The sequence below is a fragment of the Puma concolor genome, chromosome B1 (genome assembly GCF_028749965.1).
Source record: "Puma concolor isolate L17-30 chromosome B1, mPumCon1.1.hap2, whole genome shotgun sequence".
Lineage (NCBI taxonomy): Eukaryota > Metazoa > Chordata > Mammalia > Carnivora > Felidae > Puma > Puma concolor.
This window is the reverse complement of record NC_141670.1, coordinates 186,830,282-186,845,972: the sequence shown is the minus strand read 5'-3', so window position 1 is coordinate 186,845,972 and position 15,691 is coordinate 186,830,282. Positions and strand designations below refer to the sequence as shown.

General features: G+C 47.0%; 1 protein-coding gene across 7 annotated transcripts in view; it reads right to left on the bottom strand.

Annotated features, from left to right (window-relative positions):
• Positions 1-15,691, bottom strand: part of SEL1L3 (SEL1L family member 3) — a 105,430-nt gene that overhangs the window by 36,727 nt on the left and 53,012 nt on the right. For all 7 annotated transcript variants that reach the window (XM_086705300.1, XM_086705299.1, XM_086705293.1 and 4 more), the window contains 4 exons: positions 12,661-12,872; positions 11,324-11,503; positions 2,601-2,720; positions 719-859 (listed from right to left, as the gene is read on the bottom strand). In XM_086705300.1, coding sequence (XP_086561426.1) covers positions 719-859; positions 2,601-2,720; positions 11,324-11,503; positions 12,661-12,872 — 653 coding nt within the window. The remainder of the gene's footprint in view (positions 1-718; positions 860-2,600; positions 2,721-11,323; positions 11,504-12,660; positions 12,873-15,691) is intronic.

Genomic DNA, 15,691 nt, shown 5'->3' with positions numbered 1-15,691 from the left:
CCCGGGCCTGCCTCACAAGGTCGTTATGAGGATTGAATGCATTAATACATGTAAGTCCGGTAATAAGTGCTCAAGCAGTGTGATCTATTCAGATTTCATGTAAGATACAGTATTTTTCATTTCTTGAAGCCCATTCATTATATTATCTCACTCAATCTGTGATCATTACCGTTGTCCCATGAGATCAAATAACTCCAAGGACACATAGGTGATGATGGCAGAGGAGGGACTTGAACTCCATCCTCTGTCTCCTGTGCTAATGCTTTCAACCCCCTCCCCGCCCCCCATTCTCCTGTTGGCTTAAAGCAAGATATTTGTTTTGACCCACCAGACCGTTGGGATCCAGCCCAAACACACACTTCGGTTAAGCTGTAACTCAATGACAACTCTGCCTGGTGGGGAACTTGCAGCCCCTTTGGGGGCTGATGGCCGTTTTCCAATCCGTAAAACGTGGTGCCTCCTCCAGAATGCTACAGTGCTTGCAAAAGCAAAGAGAATCCAGGTGCCAAACATAAGGCTAATGGTTAAAAATGAGACCAGGGCACTGTTTCTGATTCTGCCTTTCCAGCAAGTATCCCTTTCCATCAAGAGTGACGGAAGCACATACATACTAAGTTCTTTCAGTTACAGATTCCTTGTTTGCCAGCACGCCTACAGGAAACTGCTCAGAAGCCTGATAAGAATTGCATAACGTTGGCACAAACCGAGGGATTCTTACCTTGAATAACACAATGGCATAGTCATATATCAACGCGGGGTCCTCAGTCTCCAGGGCACCCTTGGCGTACCACTCGATTGCCGCTTCAGGATTCTTGGCCACACCTTGCTGGCCCCAAAACAGCATCTGGGCCAATCGTTGCTTCAAGACAGTAGCAATTTAGAAGAATGACTTTCCTGTGTAATGCTTAACATAAGACTTTAAAAGGTGGAAGGACAAACCAAGTTCAAAATGTTTTCCTATGAGAACCAAGAAATAGGTAGGCGCGTGTTATCTTCCAACTGGGAGCCCTGAAAGGTGAACTCGTGTAAATACGAGTCCTCAGCACCAGCTGGAAACAAGGCACGTGTGCACGTGTATGTGGACGTATCTGTTGCACCCAGGGCCAGAGCTGGATGGAACTTGGTCAACGATCACAACTGTCTCCTGTCCTCAAAGCCCCTCTCCTTTGGGAGGTACTGCCTGTCACTTGGCCTAGTGAATGGCATGGAGGCCTGTGCACATCCATATCAGGAAGGCACTTATCTCTCCCCATCCCAGCATTTTTCCACACGACTGACTCCACCATGACACTCAAGGCTGAGAGCTCTCTGGGGATAGGAACCTCAAGATTTTTTTTGTCTGCCTTTATCCCCTCAGCCCCCATTCAGCAAAGCTCAGTAGAAGCTCATAGAAGCTATTCCACAAAGATTTGCTACACGAAGGAAGGAAAGTTCATGCAAGCTCTGGAGTACCCAGGAAATGACTCTGGCAGTGGCATTTCCAGAATTATGTACTAGAATTCTTTCCTGCACTAGAAAGACTGCAGGCCAGGGACAGATGTCCAACAGGAGCCAGAGCAATGTCTGTTAACATTCTGGCCCATTCTGGCCTCTTGTGGTCTTTCTTTCTGCTTCTTCTCTCATCTCTTTCTCTTCCTTCCCCTCACTCCTCAAATACCTACAACGTCCCTCAAAGTATCTCCTGAAATTCTAGTAAGACCTCTACAGATGGATGGGAGACCCATTCATCACTAAAGGGTCTCTGAACTATTTGCTTGTCAATGCATTTGTTCTTTTCTGTTCTCTTTCTTTTTCCCATCTCTGAGCTTCTGCCTGCTTAACAGACCCAGAGGCTCTTCCCACACCGTGTGTTCACCAGGAGCACAGAGCAAAAGCTAAATCCATTCTTGGGGAAGGAGGCTTTCTCCCAACCGGTGCAATCGGCCTAAGCTGTCTCCCATTAAGGGATTCTCTTCATAGCGAAATCAAGGGAAGAAGTCAGATAGAGAACATTCTCCCAGCTTTCTGCCCTTCCTGGTACCTCTGAAAAGTCCTTCCAAAAACACAAGACATGTTCAAGAGACAAGGTTGGTCCTCTGGTCTAACATACTGCACGTGATTTTCTGTTAGTCTCTTAGCTGAATTCACGGCCCTTCTTCTTGATATCCCTCTAATCTCTACTGCACCCCAAGATGCTTCTTTTTCATTTCTATCCAATGCACTAAAATGTCTGATGGTAGTCTTTAGGACAGATCACAAATGTTAAAGCTCTTTCTCCTTCTGGGTGCAGGGTAGGACTACACTTCCAGACCACGTGAAGTCAAGGGAGACCAGGTGACTTGCGTTGGCCAGTGAAACGTGAGAGGTGGCCCCCGCCACCTCTGTGCAGAGCCCCGCCGCAGTGGCTGTGGGCGACTGTATTGCAATGAAGCCCCTGGTGGCTTGGTTTGTAGGGGCTCATGAGAGCACGGCACGTGCCGACCCCCACGGGATGGGTAGTGGAAGCGAGAAACTAACGCGTGTTGTTTCAAGCCACTGAGGTTTGGGATAATCTGTTACCATGGCATAACCTGGTCTATCAGAACCGATAGAATTTCCAAAACAGTGGCCCGCATTTTTACCTGAGCTGCCGCATTGCCTCGGGTGGCCTCGTGCTTCAACCACATGAAGACATCTCCATCCTCTTTCGTTTGTACCTTGAGCGTTTCCTCATCCTTCAGTCTAATTGTCTCGACATATGCCTAAAAAGGAAGGACAGAGAGGAGAGAAAGAGGGAGGGATGAAGGAAGGAAAACAGAAGGAGGGGGACAAGGGAAATGCCCAAATGATTTAGGCACGCAAAAGCCATGGCATTATTCTTAAACTGGCAATTGCTCAAGTAAAAACTATCTGAACAACTGAAACACGGGGTATGTTCACAATGTCATAAGATCAAATGCGTTTTAAATGAATGTATCACCTCTCCTCTACCTAAATGGGCATATTTGTTCCTACCAAAGCGTTTGCCTTGGGAGGACAAAATTTATTCCACTCCCACTTCCGTTGCTCAAGCTTGTTCAGAAGACCACGTTCACGTCACTGATTTCAGAGGCAGATTACACACGGCCTCAAAAAAGGTGAATCAATATTTTCTAAGTATAACCTTGTTTTTTTTTTTTTTTTAATCCCAAAGTGTTATTATCCTGCATGACTAACCCTTTTTATTTAGAAGGCTCAGCTTCAAATATCTTTTGGCTATTTCCAAAAATTAAATCTACCCTGCCGAAAAGAGGGCATTGTTAATTCTGAGGATGCGAGGAAGAAGGTGCTAGAGGCTCTGAGGGGGAATCCAAAGGGAAAGTTCCCAAAATGTTTTGAATTTGCGCACCGCCTCGGAGGTATCCGACTCCTCTGCAGAAAATCAGACTCATTTTGAAGTGTAAATTGTGGCTGTTTGTCAAGAGACCAGTGCTGTTGTTTCACGGTCTCCCCTTATACATAATGAACTCTATTTAACAATGCTGTGAGGGGTGCTGGGAAGGGCTTCCCATGCCCGGCACATGGCACAGGCAGATGGTAAAATAAATAAATAAAATAAAATAAAATAAAATAAAATAAAATAAAATAAAATAATAAATTAAAAAATGGATCTGCATGAGTTTGGGAAAGAAGCCTCAGAGAACAAGGAGCCAGGCCTGATTTCCCTTCTGACCCTCTTTGTTGGCGAGGAAGAATTCTTAGATTCACAAACTCTAGCCTGCAGCCCATTCCTGAGACGGTCTGGCAGCTGTCTCCTCTGCTATGGCCGCATGGCACCATGGGTCCCTCCCCAGGGCACTGGGGGGCTGAGAAGTGGGGACTGTGTCAGGAACCCAGCAGGCATCCCGTCTTGCTCAGTGTCTAACCCGTGGAGGCCACCAAGCAAAGAGCAACAATTAGAATAAGGCCACCCACTACCTTCTATAGAAACCATCATTGTGCCAGGGGTTTAACAAATCTTTTTGTCCCCTCATCCTCACGACAGGACTGCCATCCAAATGTCACTGTCCTCGATTTATAGGCAAAGAAGCGGAGGCCTGAAAGGTGAAACCAGGAACTCATGATTGCCTTGTAGAGCTGTCAAGCCAGCCCGGCCTGACTCCAAAGAAAGGGCTCTCTCGGGCTCCCCACGGTGTCACCCTCTAGCGAGAAGGCCCTAGAATCCACTCTACCCTGTTGACTCCGACAAGCGTAGGACTAACGAGTGGGTGCTTCAGCTCGAACTCCAGGGGACACTCTACGGTCTGGGGTGAACTTGGAATTGGGCTGACGCTGGAGCTGTTCAGACAATGGAATCCTCAGTTAGAATTTTGTTTTCAACTGGACAGTTCGGGGTCTTTTCAGTTTTGGTTATTTTTCTTATTTTGTTTCCTTCTCTTTAACTTTGTCATGGGGCTTGAATGAAAGACATGACATATGAAGACACAGGTCCTACCCTGCGGGATCTACACTCTTAGATGTTTCTGCCGCTCTCTGGCAGTGACGATATATCACTGAAATATCAATGATAGTTGAGGTATCACTGATAATACGTCACTGTTCTAATTGCTTTGACCACGATTGCCTCATTGAATCTTTGCAACCTTGTAAGAGTGTCTCTGTCAATATCTCCATTTCAGGCTCAGAAGTTAAGTAGCTTATCCAAGAGCATATATTTAGTTCTTCAAACTTAGGAATCAAATCCAGGTTGGCCGGCTGTGGGGCCCATAGACCTCACCACCCCGTGAAGGGCTCGTGCATTTGAGAGGAAGCAAATGGTGGACTGCTTCCTTGTCCTCCCTGATAGTGAACTCATGGGCTTTTGGCAAAGGCCACATTTCTGAGGGAACTGGGTAGCTGTGCATAATTCTGAAGAAGTGACACTTTTGTCCTTTGTGTCGTTGTACCCTGGTCTAGCTCCCCTGGGTCGTGCCATCAAGTTTTGCAGCAGGACAGGGCCATTAAGAGCATAATCTTTCATATCAGACCAAGGGGAATTCTAACCCACCACGAACTACCCATGGACCTTGGCCAACTAACTTTATCTATCTGCGATTCGGTCTCTGCATCCATAAAGTGGAGCTTAGCACGGTACTTGCTAGATCAAAAGCACTCAACCTAACAGCCGCTATTTTTCACTGTATGAAGAGTTAGAAAGGCCTAGGTTCCAATCGAGGCTCCACGACTCAACCGCTGTGTGACTCTGGGCAGTTCTTCAGCTTCTCTGAGGCTCAGTTGCCCCACTTGTAAAATGGGAACTGATCTCATAGGGTTGCGTGAAGATTCCATGAGACTGTTTATAAAAGAGCTTAGCAGAGCGTGTGGTGCATGGTGAGCTCTCAGTAATGGAACCCATCGTTTGTTAGGTCCTTACTTCACTCCGACACGTAAAAGGCTGGGAGCCGTTTAGAACATTAGCCATCCTATTGGTTCTGCAGTTTTGTGCAGCTCGCAACCTTATGCGGTGGGGTCTATCTAAGAGCATTTTATGCGTCAGAAGATGAAAGTCACAGACTTTAAAGGGGGAGTTGTGGGGACGGAAGCCGGGCTCCACTAGCCACACATCATGTGGGTTCGCTTGTTCAAGCTGTGACCCCCGTGTGAGGTACATATCATGGCACCCGCTTTACTGGTGAAAAGCTGTGCGGAGACAGAGGTGAGCACTATCACCTAAGATTTCACACCCAGTGAACAACGGACCTGGGGCCTTAACCCAAGTAAATCTGGCCGGAGCCACGCGTCCACTGTGTGCCACACCCAGGCAGCTGGTAGCTTCTCCGTGGTACTGGGGTCACTACAGCGGCAGCCAGCACCGGAGCCATATGGTCTGGGCCTTCTGTGAAAGCCGACCACCTGCAAAGACATCTGATGAAGGAACAACCCCTAAAAGGGAGGAACGTTCGGTTGTTCATGCATTCAGACAACATTGTGTGACCGGAGAATGACGCGTCGGATGGAAATATGACCAAGCCAGGAGGAAGAAGGTGTGGTGTGGAGAAGCAGCAGTGGGGATGTTTGGGGGGCAGAGCTGAAGAGATGCTGGCAGGGACCCAAGGGCCCCACATTGACCAGCGCTGGGACTTTTGTGGCTTCTGAGAGGTTCTTTTTGTTGCTGCGTTACAAAGTCAAGGTCTCTCGAATGAGCTCATATCCTGTACTGCAGGGTTAAAATCTGCTGACCAGGTCAGAGGAGGTCCAACGTCTGGAGACTGGACAGACCTTACAGCCCCCACGCCCACTGTCAGAGGAGGCACCACAGTGTCCCAGAGACGCTGACACTTCACCGGTGTCACCACCTTTCTCTCTGCTCAGCCTGCAGCTTCCAAGGGCGGTGTTCACACCGTATCGGCTATCTGCCATTGATCACAGGGCGGGGCAGAGGAGACGGGGTAGGGAGGGCAAGAGAAGTGGTGGAGACAAGAAGAGAAGAGACAGAAAAGAGACAAAGAGAACAAGAGAAAAGAGTGAGAGAGAAGTGGGGGGAGAGACAGAGAGACAGAGAGGAAGGGAGGCAGAAAGGGCAGGACTTGGAAAACCCCTCCGACTTTGCAACTGGGGCCTTCACCTTTTCCAGAGCATCTGCGTTCTCTGGAGTCGTGAGATATGACGGTTCAGCCAGCACCCCTGGGAACTCAGGAGCAGGGCAACTTCAAAGCCTACACTTAAACCGCCTACCTCTGCTAACTTCTTGCGAGGCCTGTGGGAACCGCCCTTGGGAACCCGCCTCTCAGGGTGTTTAAAATCAGCTGTAAGCTTGGCTCCCAACGGTGGGTGTGTGTGTGCATTTTCTTTGCTGAAATTTCACATTTTAGGGATTTTATTAAAGTAAGAATGGGGAAATACGAGCTGTAAGGACAACTACCCACAATTCTCAAACGCGGGATGCCACCCAGAAAGGCTGACTGGGAGAGGGGCGGGATTTAAAGCCAAGTGCTTTGGGCGCTTGCAGTCAACAATGAACACTGGTCACACCAAAAAGCACCAGAGTCTGGGGCGCCTGGGCGGCTCAGGCAGTTAAGCCTCGACTCTTGATTTTGGCTCAGGTCATGATCTCACGGTTTGTGGGTTTGACACCCCCCCCCCCCCCCCCCGCAGGACTCTGTACTGACTAGCCTGCTTGGGATTCCCTCTTTCCCTCTCTGTCCCTCCCCCGCTGTACTAACTCTGTCTCTCTCTCTCAAAATAAATAAATATTTTTTTTAGGCACCAGTGAGTCAACAAGACAATGTAATAACTTCAGGTTTATCCCTGGATGCTCTTCACTCTTACCCTGTTCGTCAGCCCATTGGTAAACACTGGGTGCCAACTGTGTGTCACGCCCAGTGCTGGGCACTGGGATCACTGACATGAACAAGGAGCCTGTAACAGGGAGCCTATGGTCTCCTGGGGAAGCCAGCTCTGTGACCCTGTGCATGGCACCCTTCATAAGCGTTCATAAGGGCAATGGCAGGGATACACCCGGGTGCCCTGGCCCCACCACCAATAGATGTGGAGGAGGAGGTGAGGTCTGAGCCCAGTGTTCAAGTAGGAGGGGTCAGCAAGCAGGAAAAGAGGAGTGAGTGTGGAGAAACAGACCGGGCAGAGGAGACCAAACAGCACCAGGAGGCGGGAACAGCAAGGTGTGGCCTATAGTATGGTGTCACCAGGGTGGACAGGCTGAGCAGGGATCACTGAGAGCTGAGGCTGGAGAAACAGAAACCAGATCAAAGAAATCCTCCTACGCCAAGCGATGCGCTGAGCTGAGGCGTCGTGGGTCAGTACTTCTCAACACGGGCTGCACATTATGAACATCCGAGCTTTTCAAACACACTTGAACAACGCAGGTTTGACCTGCACAGGCCCGCCTCATGCAGGTTTTTTTTTTTTTTTTTCAACAAATACGGTGCTATAAATATATTTCTTGGTGATTTTCTTAATCACATTTTTTTTTCCCCTCTGGCCTACTTTATCGTAAGAATACAGCAGATAATACATATAACAAAATAAACATGTGTTCATTGACTGTTTATGTTACCAATAAGACTCCTGGACAACAGTAGGCTATTAGTAGTAAACTTTGGGGGAGTCAAAGTTATATGTGGACTTTTAACTGTATGGGGGATCGGTGCCCCTAACCCTCTTGTTGTTCGAAGGTCAACTGTATACACATACACACATACACGTGTGCCCAGGCCCCCCCACGCTGCGACCTCAAGACTGTGGGGTGGAGCCTGCACGGAATTGTTCTTTAAACCCCCAGGTGATTGTGACGTGCAGCCAGGTTGAGAGCCTTGACTGCCGACAGCCTACTTTGGAAGAAGTAGTGAGAAGCGAAGGGAAGAGACAAGGCTGGTGACAGAAAGACCAGTTAGGAAGCACATCGGTTTGCTATGGCCGCCATAACAAAACGCCACAGACTGGGTGGCTTGAACCACAGACATTTATTCCCTCAAAGTTCTAGAGGCCAGAAGTCCAAGATCAAGATGCTGGCAGGTTTCGTTTCTTCGAAGGCCCCTCTCCTTGGCATGCAGGTGGCCACTTTCTCACTGTGCCCCCCCACATAGTCATCCTGCTGTCTGTTTAAATCCTATTCTCCTGTTCTTTGGGCGGGGGTGGGGGTGGGGATGGGGAGCAGCACAATTCAGCCCAGAGCAGGAGGCCGTCCAGCAGCTGGGGGCAGAGGTGAGAAGGGGCAAATGTCACCTATGGCCCCAGGGATGGAGACAGGAGGAGAGAGAAATGGGCAGCTGGCGGGGGCTGTAACTGATGGGAGGCTGGGGGGATGGCTCCTTGGTTGCAAGGAGGGACAGCAGGGCCATCAGCGGAGGAGTTACGGGGGGACGGGTGGTGTGTTACCTCCTCCGCACTGTGTTATGAATCCAGATGGGGGTGCGTAAGAAAATCTCAGCTGGACTGGAAGGTCTGAGTGTCAGCAGTATGTGGAGGGCAGTTGAAACCAAGGGTGTGGACGAGACCCCTGCCCCTCTGGAAGGGGCTGAGACGAGGCGGGGGACCAAACCACCAACGTGGAAAAGCACATTCCGAGGAGCGACCAAAGGAAAGCGGCTCGTCTACGATTAAGTCACAAAACAAACAAGAGCCAGCATCTTCTTTCTCTTCCACCTGAGCCAGAGACCTGCTAACTCATAAAGAAGTGACACGAAGCGAGAGTACTAATAAAGAAGATGAAATGATTTGAAGCACGAGGTACATAAAAGAGAAAAGGAAGCAAGAATCAAGGAAGGAGTTACTGACGGATCCTTGGTTTGTTAATTAGAGGTCTGGCTTTCCATATCTCCTCGTTTGTTTCGTGCTGCTGGTGAATTAATAGATTTCTCAACAAAAGGACATTTAAATCCATGTATGACACCTGCTTAAATTCTCAAGAAGCCATTAATTACACATTCTTAAGAAAATGAGCGATGATACAACTCTTCTAACTGCATAATTCGTATCTGTGATTCTTAATCATACGACTGTCAGCTGCAAGATGGGATCTCTTCTATTCATCTTCTCTGGTTCTGACCAATTAAACATTTTCTTTCATAATCATAACATTTCATGTGCCAAATCTTCAAAAGAAAAGGAGCTTGTTAGCAACACACGATTTCCCATTGCTAATTGATGCTGAATTAGAATTCTTAAAAGTATAATACATACGTAGAGGACATTCTTAACACATTCAGGCTTAGCTAAACCCACCGCAAGATCACGTTGTGGCTTGCTTTTTGTATGAATGTCTTTTTCAGCATAATTCCTTTAAAAAAAATTTTTTTTGATCAATTCATAAATTAATTCCTGTCAAACCGAGGTCAAATTTTGCGCCTAGCTTATATTTTCACTGAGAGAATACAAACAATAATGACAAGATCGTTCAAGTTTATTCAGGGGAAATTGTTATTTTCTGAAGGAATCAGAATGTCTATATAGGTAGCCATGTGGTATTTTATAGTCTGACTCATGTTTAATGTTCACTGACAGCATGTATTTTTGACTCATTTATTTCATAACTGTACGGTGGCCCCTGTAGATTTCATTTCCAGATACTATCCGTTGCCAACCATCAAGGCACAAGTTTTCTGCACTGTGGGTTTCTGAGTGCCATCCAGGAGCAGAGCTGGGGACCAGTGAGTGGTTCTGGTTCCCGGGTAGCCGCTCAGGCTAAGATTCTCCAATCCTGACTTAGCCAGGCGTATCCCCTGGGCTTACGGAGCAGAAGCAGGGAAAATCGAGAGTTTATGGCCTACACCAGGGCCAAATCCGACCATGCAGTTTATGTACTATTTATGGCTGCACAAACCCAGGTTCCCCGTTTGCTTATATACTGTCTCTGGCAGAGGTGAGCAGCTACAACAGAGGCCGTATGAGCAAAGCCTAAAATATTTACTATCTGGCTCTTTACAGAAAAAGAACCCTGCCTACTCCTGGTAGAGACGGCTTGCATTTCCTCTCAACCTGACTGCCTCAAGGGCTGCGACCATCACGTCTTAAATCCTTCCTGGATAAAGAGGATATATACAAATACCTTCCAAGAAGCCAACCACATCATAGTCTACTCCCACTGAATGCAGACCTGCATCATCGTTCCTTGAGATCTTACACCATCACTTCTATGTATATACCTTTTTATTCATCATCCTCAAAGCAAACCATCAGTTGATCCAAGGTAACATGTTATGTATTTTTGGGGGGATGTGAGCCACTGATTTCTCTGTCCAATGAGTCAATAAGATTTGGAAGCCTACAAAAGGAGAGGCTAGAGACAGTGCCCTTCATCCAGTCTTTAATCTGGGATTGGGCAGAGTCTTCAAACATCACACGTCCGTCACTTGGAAGACCTGGCTAGCGAGGCTCATGTCATGGGGACAGCCACTTCTCGAGGTGCCCAGCATTGGGAACGTAGCTAGGGACGCGGAGCCTGCTTCCTTCTACCGCAGACCCTGCTTGCTGACTATGCGTTGAGAGGACCCCTTAGCTTGTGGCCCCCACTCAATGTGACCCAATCCCTAACACCTCCCGGCCCCACCCCCTCACATGGTCTTGGAACAAAGACAAGGTGTCTTTGTTTCTGGTGCACGCTCTCTGCAAAATCAAATTCTGTCCAGGGCCAAATCTACCCTTCCTGCGCCAGCCCTCCCACTCCCGAAAAGCTTTTTCATGCATAGATGGAGGATTGTTCCCGCATTCAGCCTGAGAACACAGGAAATATGAATTGGAGCACGTAAGATGGCTTTCCTCTCCGTTCGATTATGATCATCCTCTGAAGGCCTGAAAATGAGCCAGCCACAGGTGCAGACACTGTATGAAAGGGTGCAGGAAGTCCGTGTAAACAGGGCCATGATGATCTCCGCCCGCTTCTTTATCTTACCTGATCTCCCTGTAGCGTGTGCTGGTCGAGGGGTGTCTTCGTGGCAATGTTGCTATAGTATGCGTAAGACAGCTCCCAGTCGAGGGGGTAGTTATCGACACCCTGGTAGTGCTTGTAGCCAAGATTCATTGAAGACAGCCTCTCACTGCCCTGGCCTCCCACCAAGCTATACAACATGCCCTGTTAGGGAGAAATTTACAAAGTGTTCACAAGATTGTAGAAAAAAGGTAATAAAATCCTAACACCGGAAGGTCATCTGGCCCCGTCCCGAAGCATGAACCTAGTCATTCCGGAAACATGTTAACGTGCCTTTTAGAAAAAATCTTCAGAAAAGAAGCCACAGCAGCTCTCTGACGGTTTTCAGACCTAGCTCTCCGTCCTTCTTAATGTCTAAGAGCTCACAATTCCTTGACTTCTGCCCTCTACTCAGTGAAAAGAGCGGGTGTTCCCTGAATCTTTTTGTGCATCTGCCACCTAGTCTAAAGATCCCTGGTCTGTTTCAGTTACGTCATTTATGGCAGATACTATGAATAGTGACCACGTCCTAACCTTATGCTCTCACAATGCTAGTGTTGAGAAGGGTCTTTGGAGCTCAGCTGGTCCAACAGCCTCATTTCACAGTTGAGGAAAGGGAGGCCCAGAGACTTGACGTCGGGTGTCTATGACCAACCAGCGACTCTGTGACAGACACAGGGCTAGAATCTTCTTCACTATTCCACCTTCGTGAGGATTGCCTTGGGGACTTCAGGAAAGCATGCCATCAGTCATGACTTTCAATAAGCCAGAGACATACACAGAGAAGTCACTTAAAAGGAACATGGAACCACCTGGGCAGGTTTAAACAAACTGAGTCTCTTCAAATCCAGGACAAACAACCTTACGTATAGATCGGGAAACTAAAAGTGGTCAAGAACCACTCACAGCGCTTATAAAAATGGGATCCCAAATGTTTGGCATGTCGCATAATTAACTGGGTTTCAAAAACCACCAGCGAAACAGTCTGGTATGGCTTTTATATTGTTGGTAGAAGGCTGGAGGTGACAATACTTTGCTTAGAGATCCAGATGACTTCACTTAGCTGAACAGTCATGTGGGACAATGGCCCTACAGCCAGAGTAGTTATAAGAACTGGGTAAGGGGCACCTGTTGTTCTCGAAAGAGTTGGAGTCTGGAAAGCCCTGCCCCAACTCTTCCTCAGCGTATGCCAATCATATCCCCCAGCTCGTGTCCAGAAAGGATGTGCATGAACATGTCCGGTTTCCACCTGGGGCATGAGAGCATTACTCTGCACATATAACACAGGGGACTGATGGTTCTGGAACCCATAAATACTCTACCTGCAGCTGATCCTGAGGTACACTTAATCCAGTTTCATAGAAGACTGCGAGGTAGTAGGATGCTTTATGGTATCCACAACAGCTGGAATCCATCAGAAAGGGGACGACAGAGCTAATTTGGTGAAGACCATCAACACTGGAGAGTCTCTTTACAGCCTTCTCAAATATCCTCCCGCCAACTTCTAATACAGATTCATTTTGGTTCCTCGGTACTGTAAATAACCACAATTCACAGGACACACAATTAATTACCATGGGATCGACGGGGCTTTAGAGAGAAGAGGGAAAAGCCAATTAAACCACCTGAGTTATTAATATGGTTGGTTCTGCAGTGCCTTGAAATATATCACCTTCCAGGGAGGTAAATTAAACCCTTTGGGGATGCCACGGTGTCATTCTGCAAATAGCTTTTTCTTTGGCACTAAATGACAGCCTAGTATCCTGGGAAAAAGGATGTGCCTTATATAGCTGAGAAAGCACCTCCAGAGAGTAATTTACTGAGTGTAACTCACCACCAAATCAGGACCACTGAAAGTTCCAAAGAGACTTTTTTCCCCTCTAAGACTCTCAGAAGAATGTGTTTTATCTCAGAAATAGTTCCTAGGTGCTGCTCTAAAAAGTTGAGCAAAAGAACCTTATTTTGAGATGCTTTCTTATCTTTTTCCTCCAGTTTTACTTGAGGGTTTCTAAATACGATAAAAACAATGAGTCAACTTTTATAGAGGGCTTACAAAATGCCAAATACTGGATTAGGTGTTTTATGCAAATTTGAAAAATTTGACTATTATTAATGTCCTTATTTTTCCAATGAATTGTCTGAAGCCTGGAGAAGTCAACTAGCCTGTCCAAAATTACAAAACCTGACAAGGGGCTGAGCCCAGTTTTGAATTCAGCTTTGCAGGTCAAGAAAGCCATTCCGACTTATTCTGCTGCACCTACCTGCTGATTGATAGGCAACCAGATGTCTTTTTTTTTTTTTTTTTTGGCGTTTATTTATTTTTGAGAGACAGAGAGAGACACAGTGTGAGTGGAGGAGGGGCAGAGAGAGAGGGAGACACAGAATCCAAAGCAGGCTACAGACTGTGAGCTGTCGGCACAGAGCCCGATGTGGGGCTTGAACCCACGAACTGTAAGATCATGACCTGAGCCAGAGTCAGAAGTTTAACTGACTGAGTCACCAAGGCACCCTGCAAGCAGATGTCTTAATGAGTACCTCACCACTATCGGAAGACCCTTCTCTGTGCACCTGCTTTAAGCTGTATGATACTTCCTTTCACCTAATCCTCCCATAAATCTGATCAACATTTAAGCCCAAACTAGCAAGTTCTATGTCCTTATAATGTAAGTGTTACGGTCTTCCAAAGTCTGTCTACATTACTCATCTCTCTCGCTCATTAATTCAGGCAACAAATGTTTAGTTTCTATCCTGTGCATCTATTAGATGATATGTTACAAAAAACCATAAAGGATTGCATAGATACATTTTCATTCAAAGAGCTATGGTCACCCTATTATTTTTTTTAAATATGGCCAAAGATGTTCACATTTTTTTAAAGTTTATTTATTTATTTTGAGGGAGACAGAGACAGCATGAGTGGGGGAGGGACAGAGGGTGAGGAGGAGAGAGGGAATCCCAAGCAGGTTCTGCACTGGCAGCCCAGAGCCAGACACAGGGCTCAAACTCACGAAACTGTGAGATCATGACCTGAGCCAAAACCAAGAGCAGAACGCCGAACGAGCCACCCACGCACCTCCACGGTCATCTTATTTAAGACTAAAATTCTACCTGCCTAAAAATTGTTATGTCTAACGTGTTTCTTTTCTTATCTTCATTCTATCCAAAATTAAAATGTTACCAACATCTTTTAGAGGCACGAGAGATTAATTCTATCAGCACTCCGTTAAGGAATGAACACAGGTGAGTTTCCAATGTGGGACAACTGAAACGGGAGGTCTGAGATTGGATTTATTTATTTATTTATTTTTTCAACGTTTATTTATTTTTGGGACAGAGAAAGACAGAGCATGAACGGGCGAGGGGCAGAGAGAGAGGGAGACACAGAATCGGAAACAGGCTCCAGGCTCTGAGCCATCAGCCCAGAGCCCGACGCGGGGCTCGAACTCACGGACCGCGAGATCGTGACCTGGCTGAAGTCGGACGCTTAACCGACTGCGCCACCCAGGCGCCCCGAGATTGGATTTATTTAAAGGCAGTCCCCTAGCAGAGTCCATGCTAAAAACAGGCCGGTGGGATCCAAGGATGAAACTGTAAAAGCCCAGGCATGGGTTATGAGCTGGTGCCAGTCCTTCTGGGCACACAAGCGAACTGGTTGGCCCCTGAGTGGGAGACACGTGCCTCCACTTGCCGGGCTGTAGGGAAGGAGCCCACGACTGCCTGGATCTAAGGCAGTCTCCTCTCCCCGCTCCTGGAACTCCTTACCCCAGCCTTCCAGATCCCAACAGGCATCAGCTGGGTCTGCTTTTACTCTCCCAATCCGAAGCAATAGGTGCTGAAAAAAAATCACCTCACTGAACAAATGGAATATGCTTCTGTTTCTGTATTTTTTTAATCCCTAAAGAAATAGCTGCTTGTTTCAAAAAAAAAAAACAAAGAAGAAGAAAATCAAACAAAGCAGATTTGTATAAAATAAAACCAGGAGTGCCCTCTCTCCCAATCCTTCTTTAATAGTGAAGATAAACATTGTTAAAAGCTTGGTGTGTATGCTTCCAGACTTCTCCCTTTCCGCAGACAATAATTCACATACACATCTATCTGTATTGATACATATGCATTTTCTTTCCAAAAAGCTCCTATAATTCTGACCCTCAACTCTCTTGTTTAAGTTAACCACATACCGTATTTGTCCGCGCTGTCAGAGGCCCATTCTTTCTAAAGCTTCAATAGTATTGCATTCCACAGCAGTGCTGTTTCCCCAACCAGTTCTCTATTTTTAGACTCTTGGGTTGCTTCCAGTCATCTTGCTATAACCAACAACGTGGCAATGAACATCCTTGAACTTCCCTCTGCTCA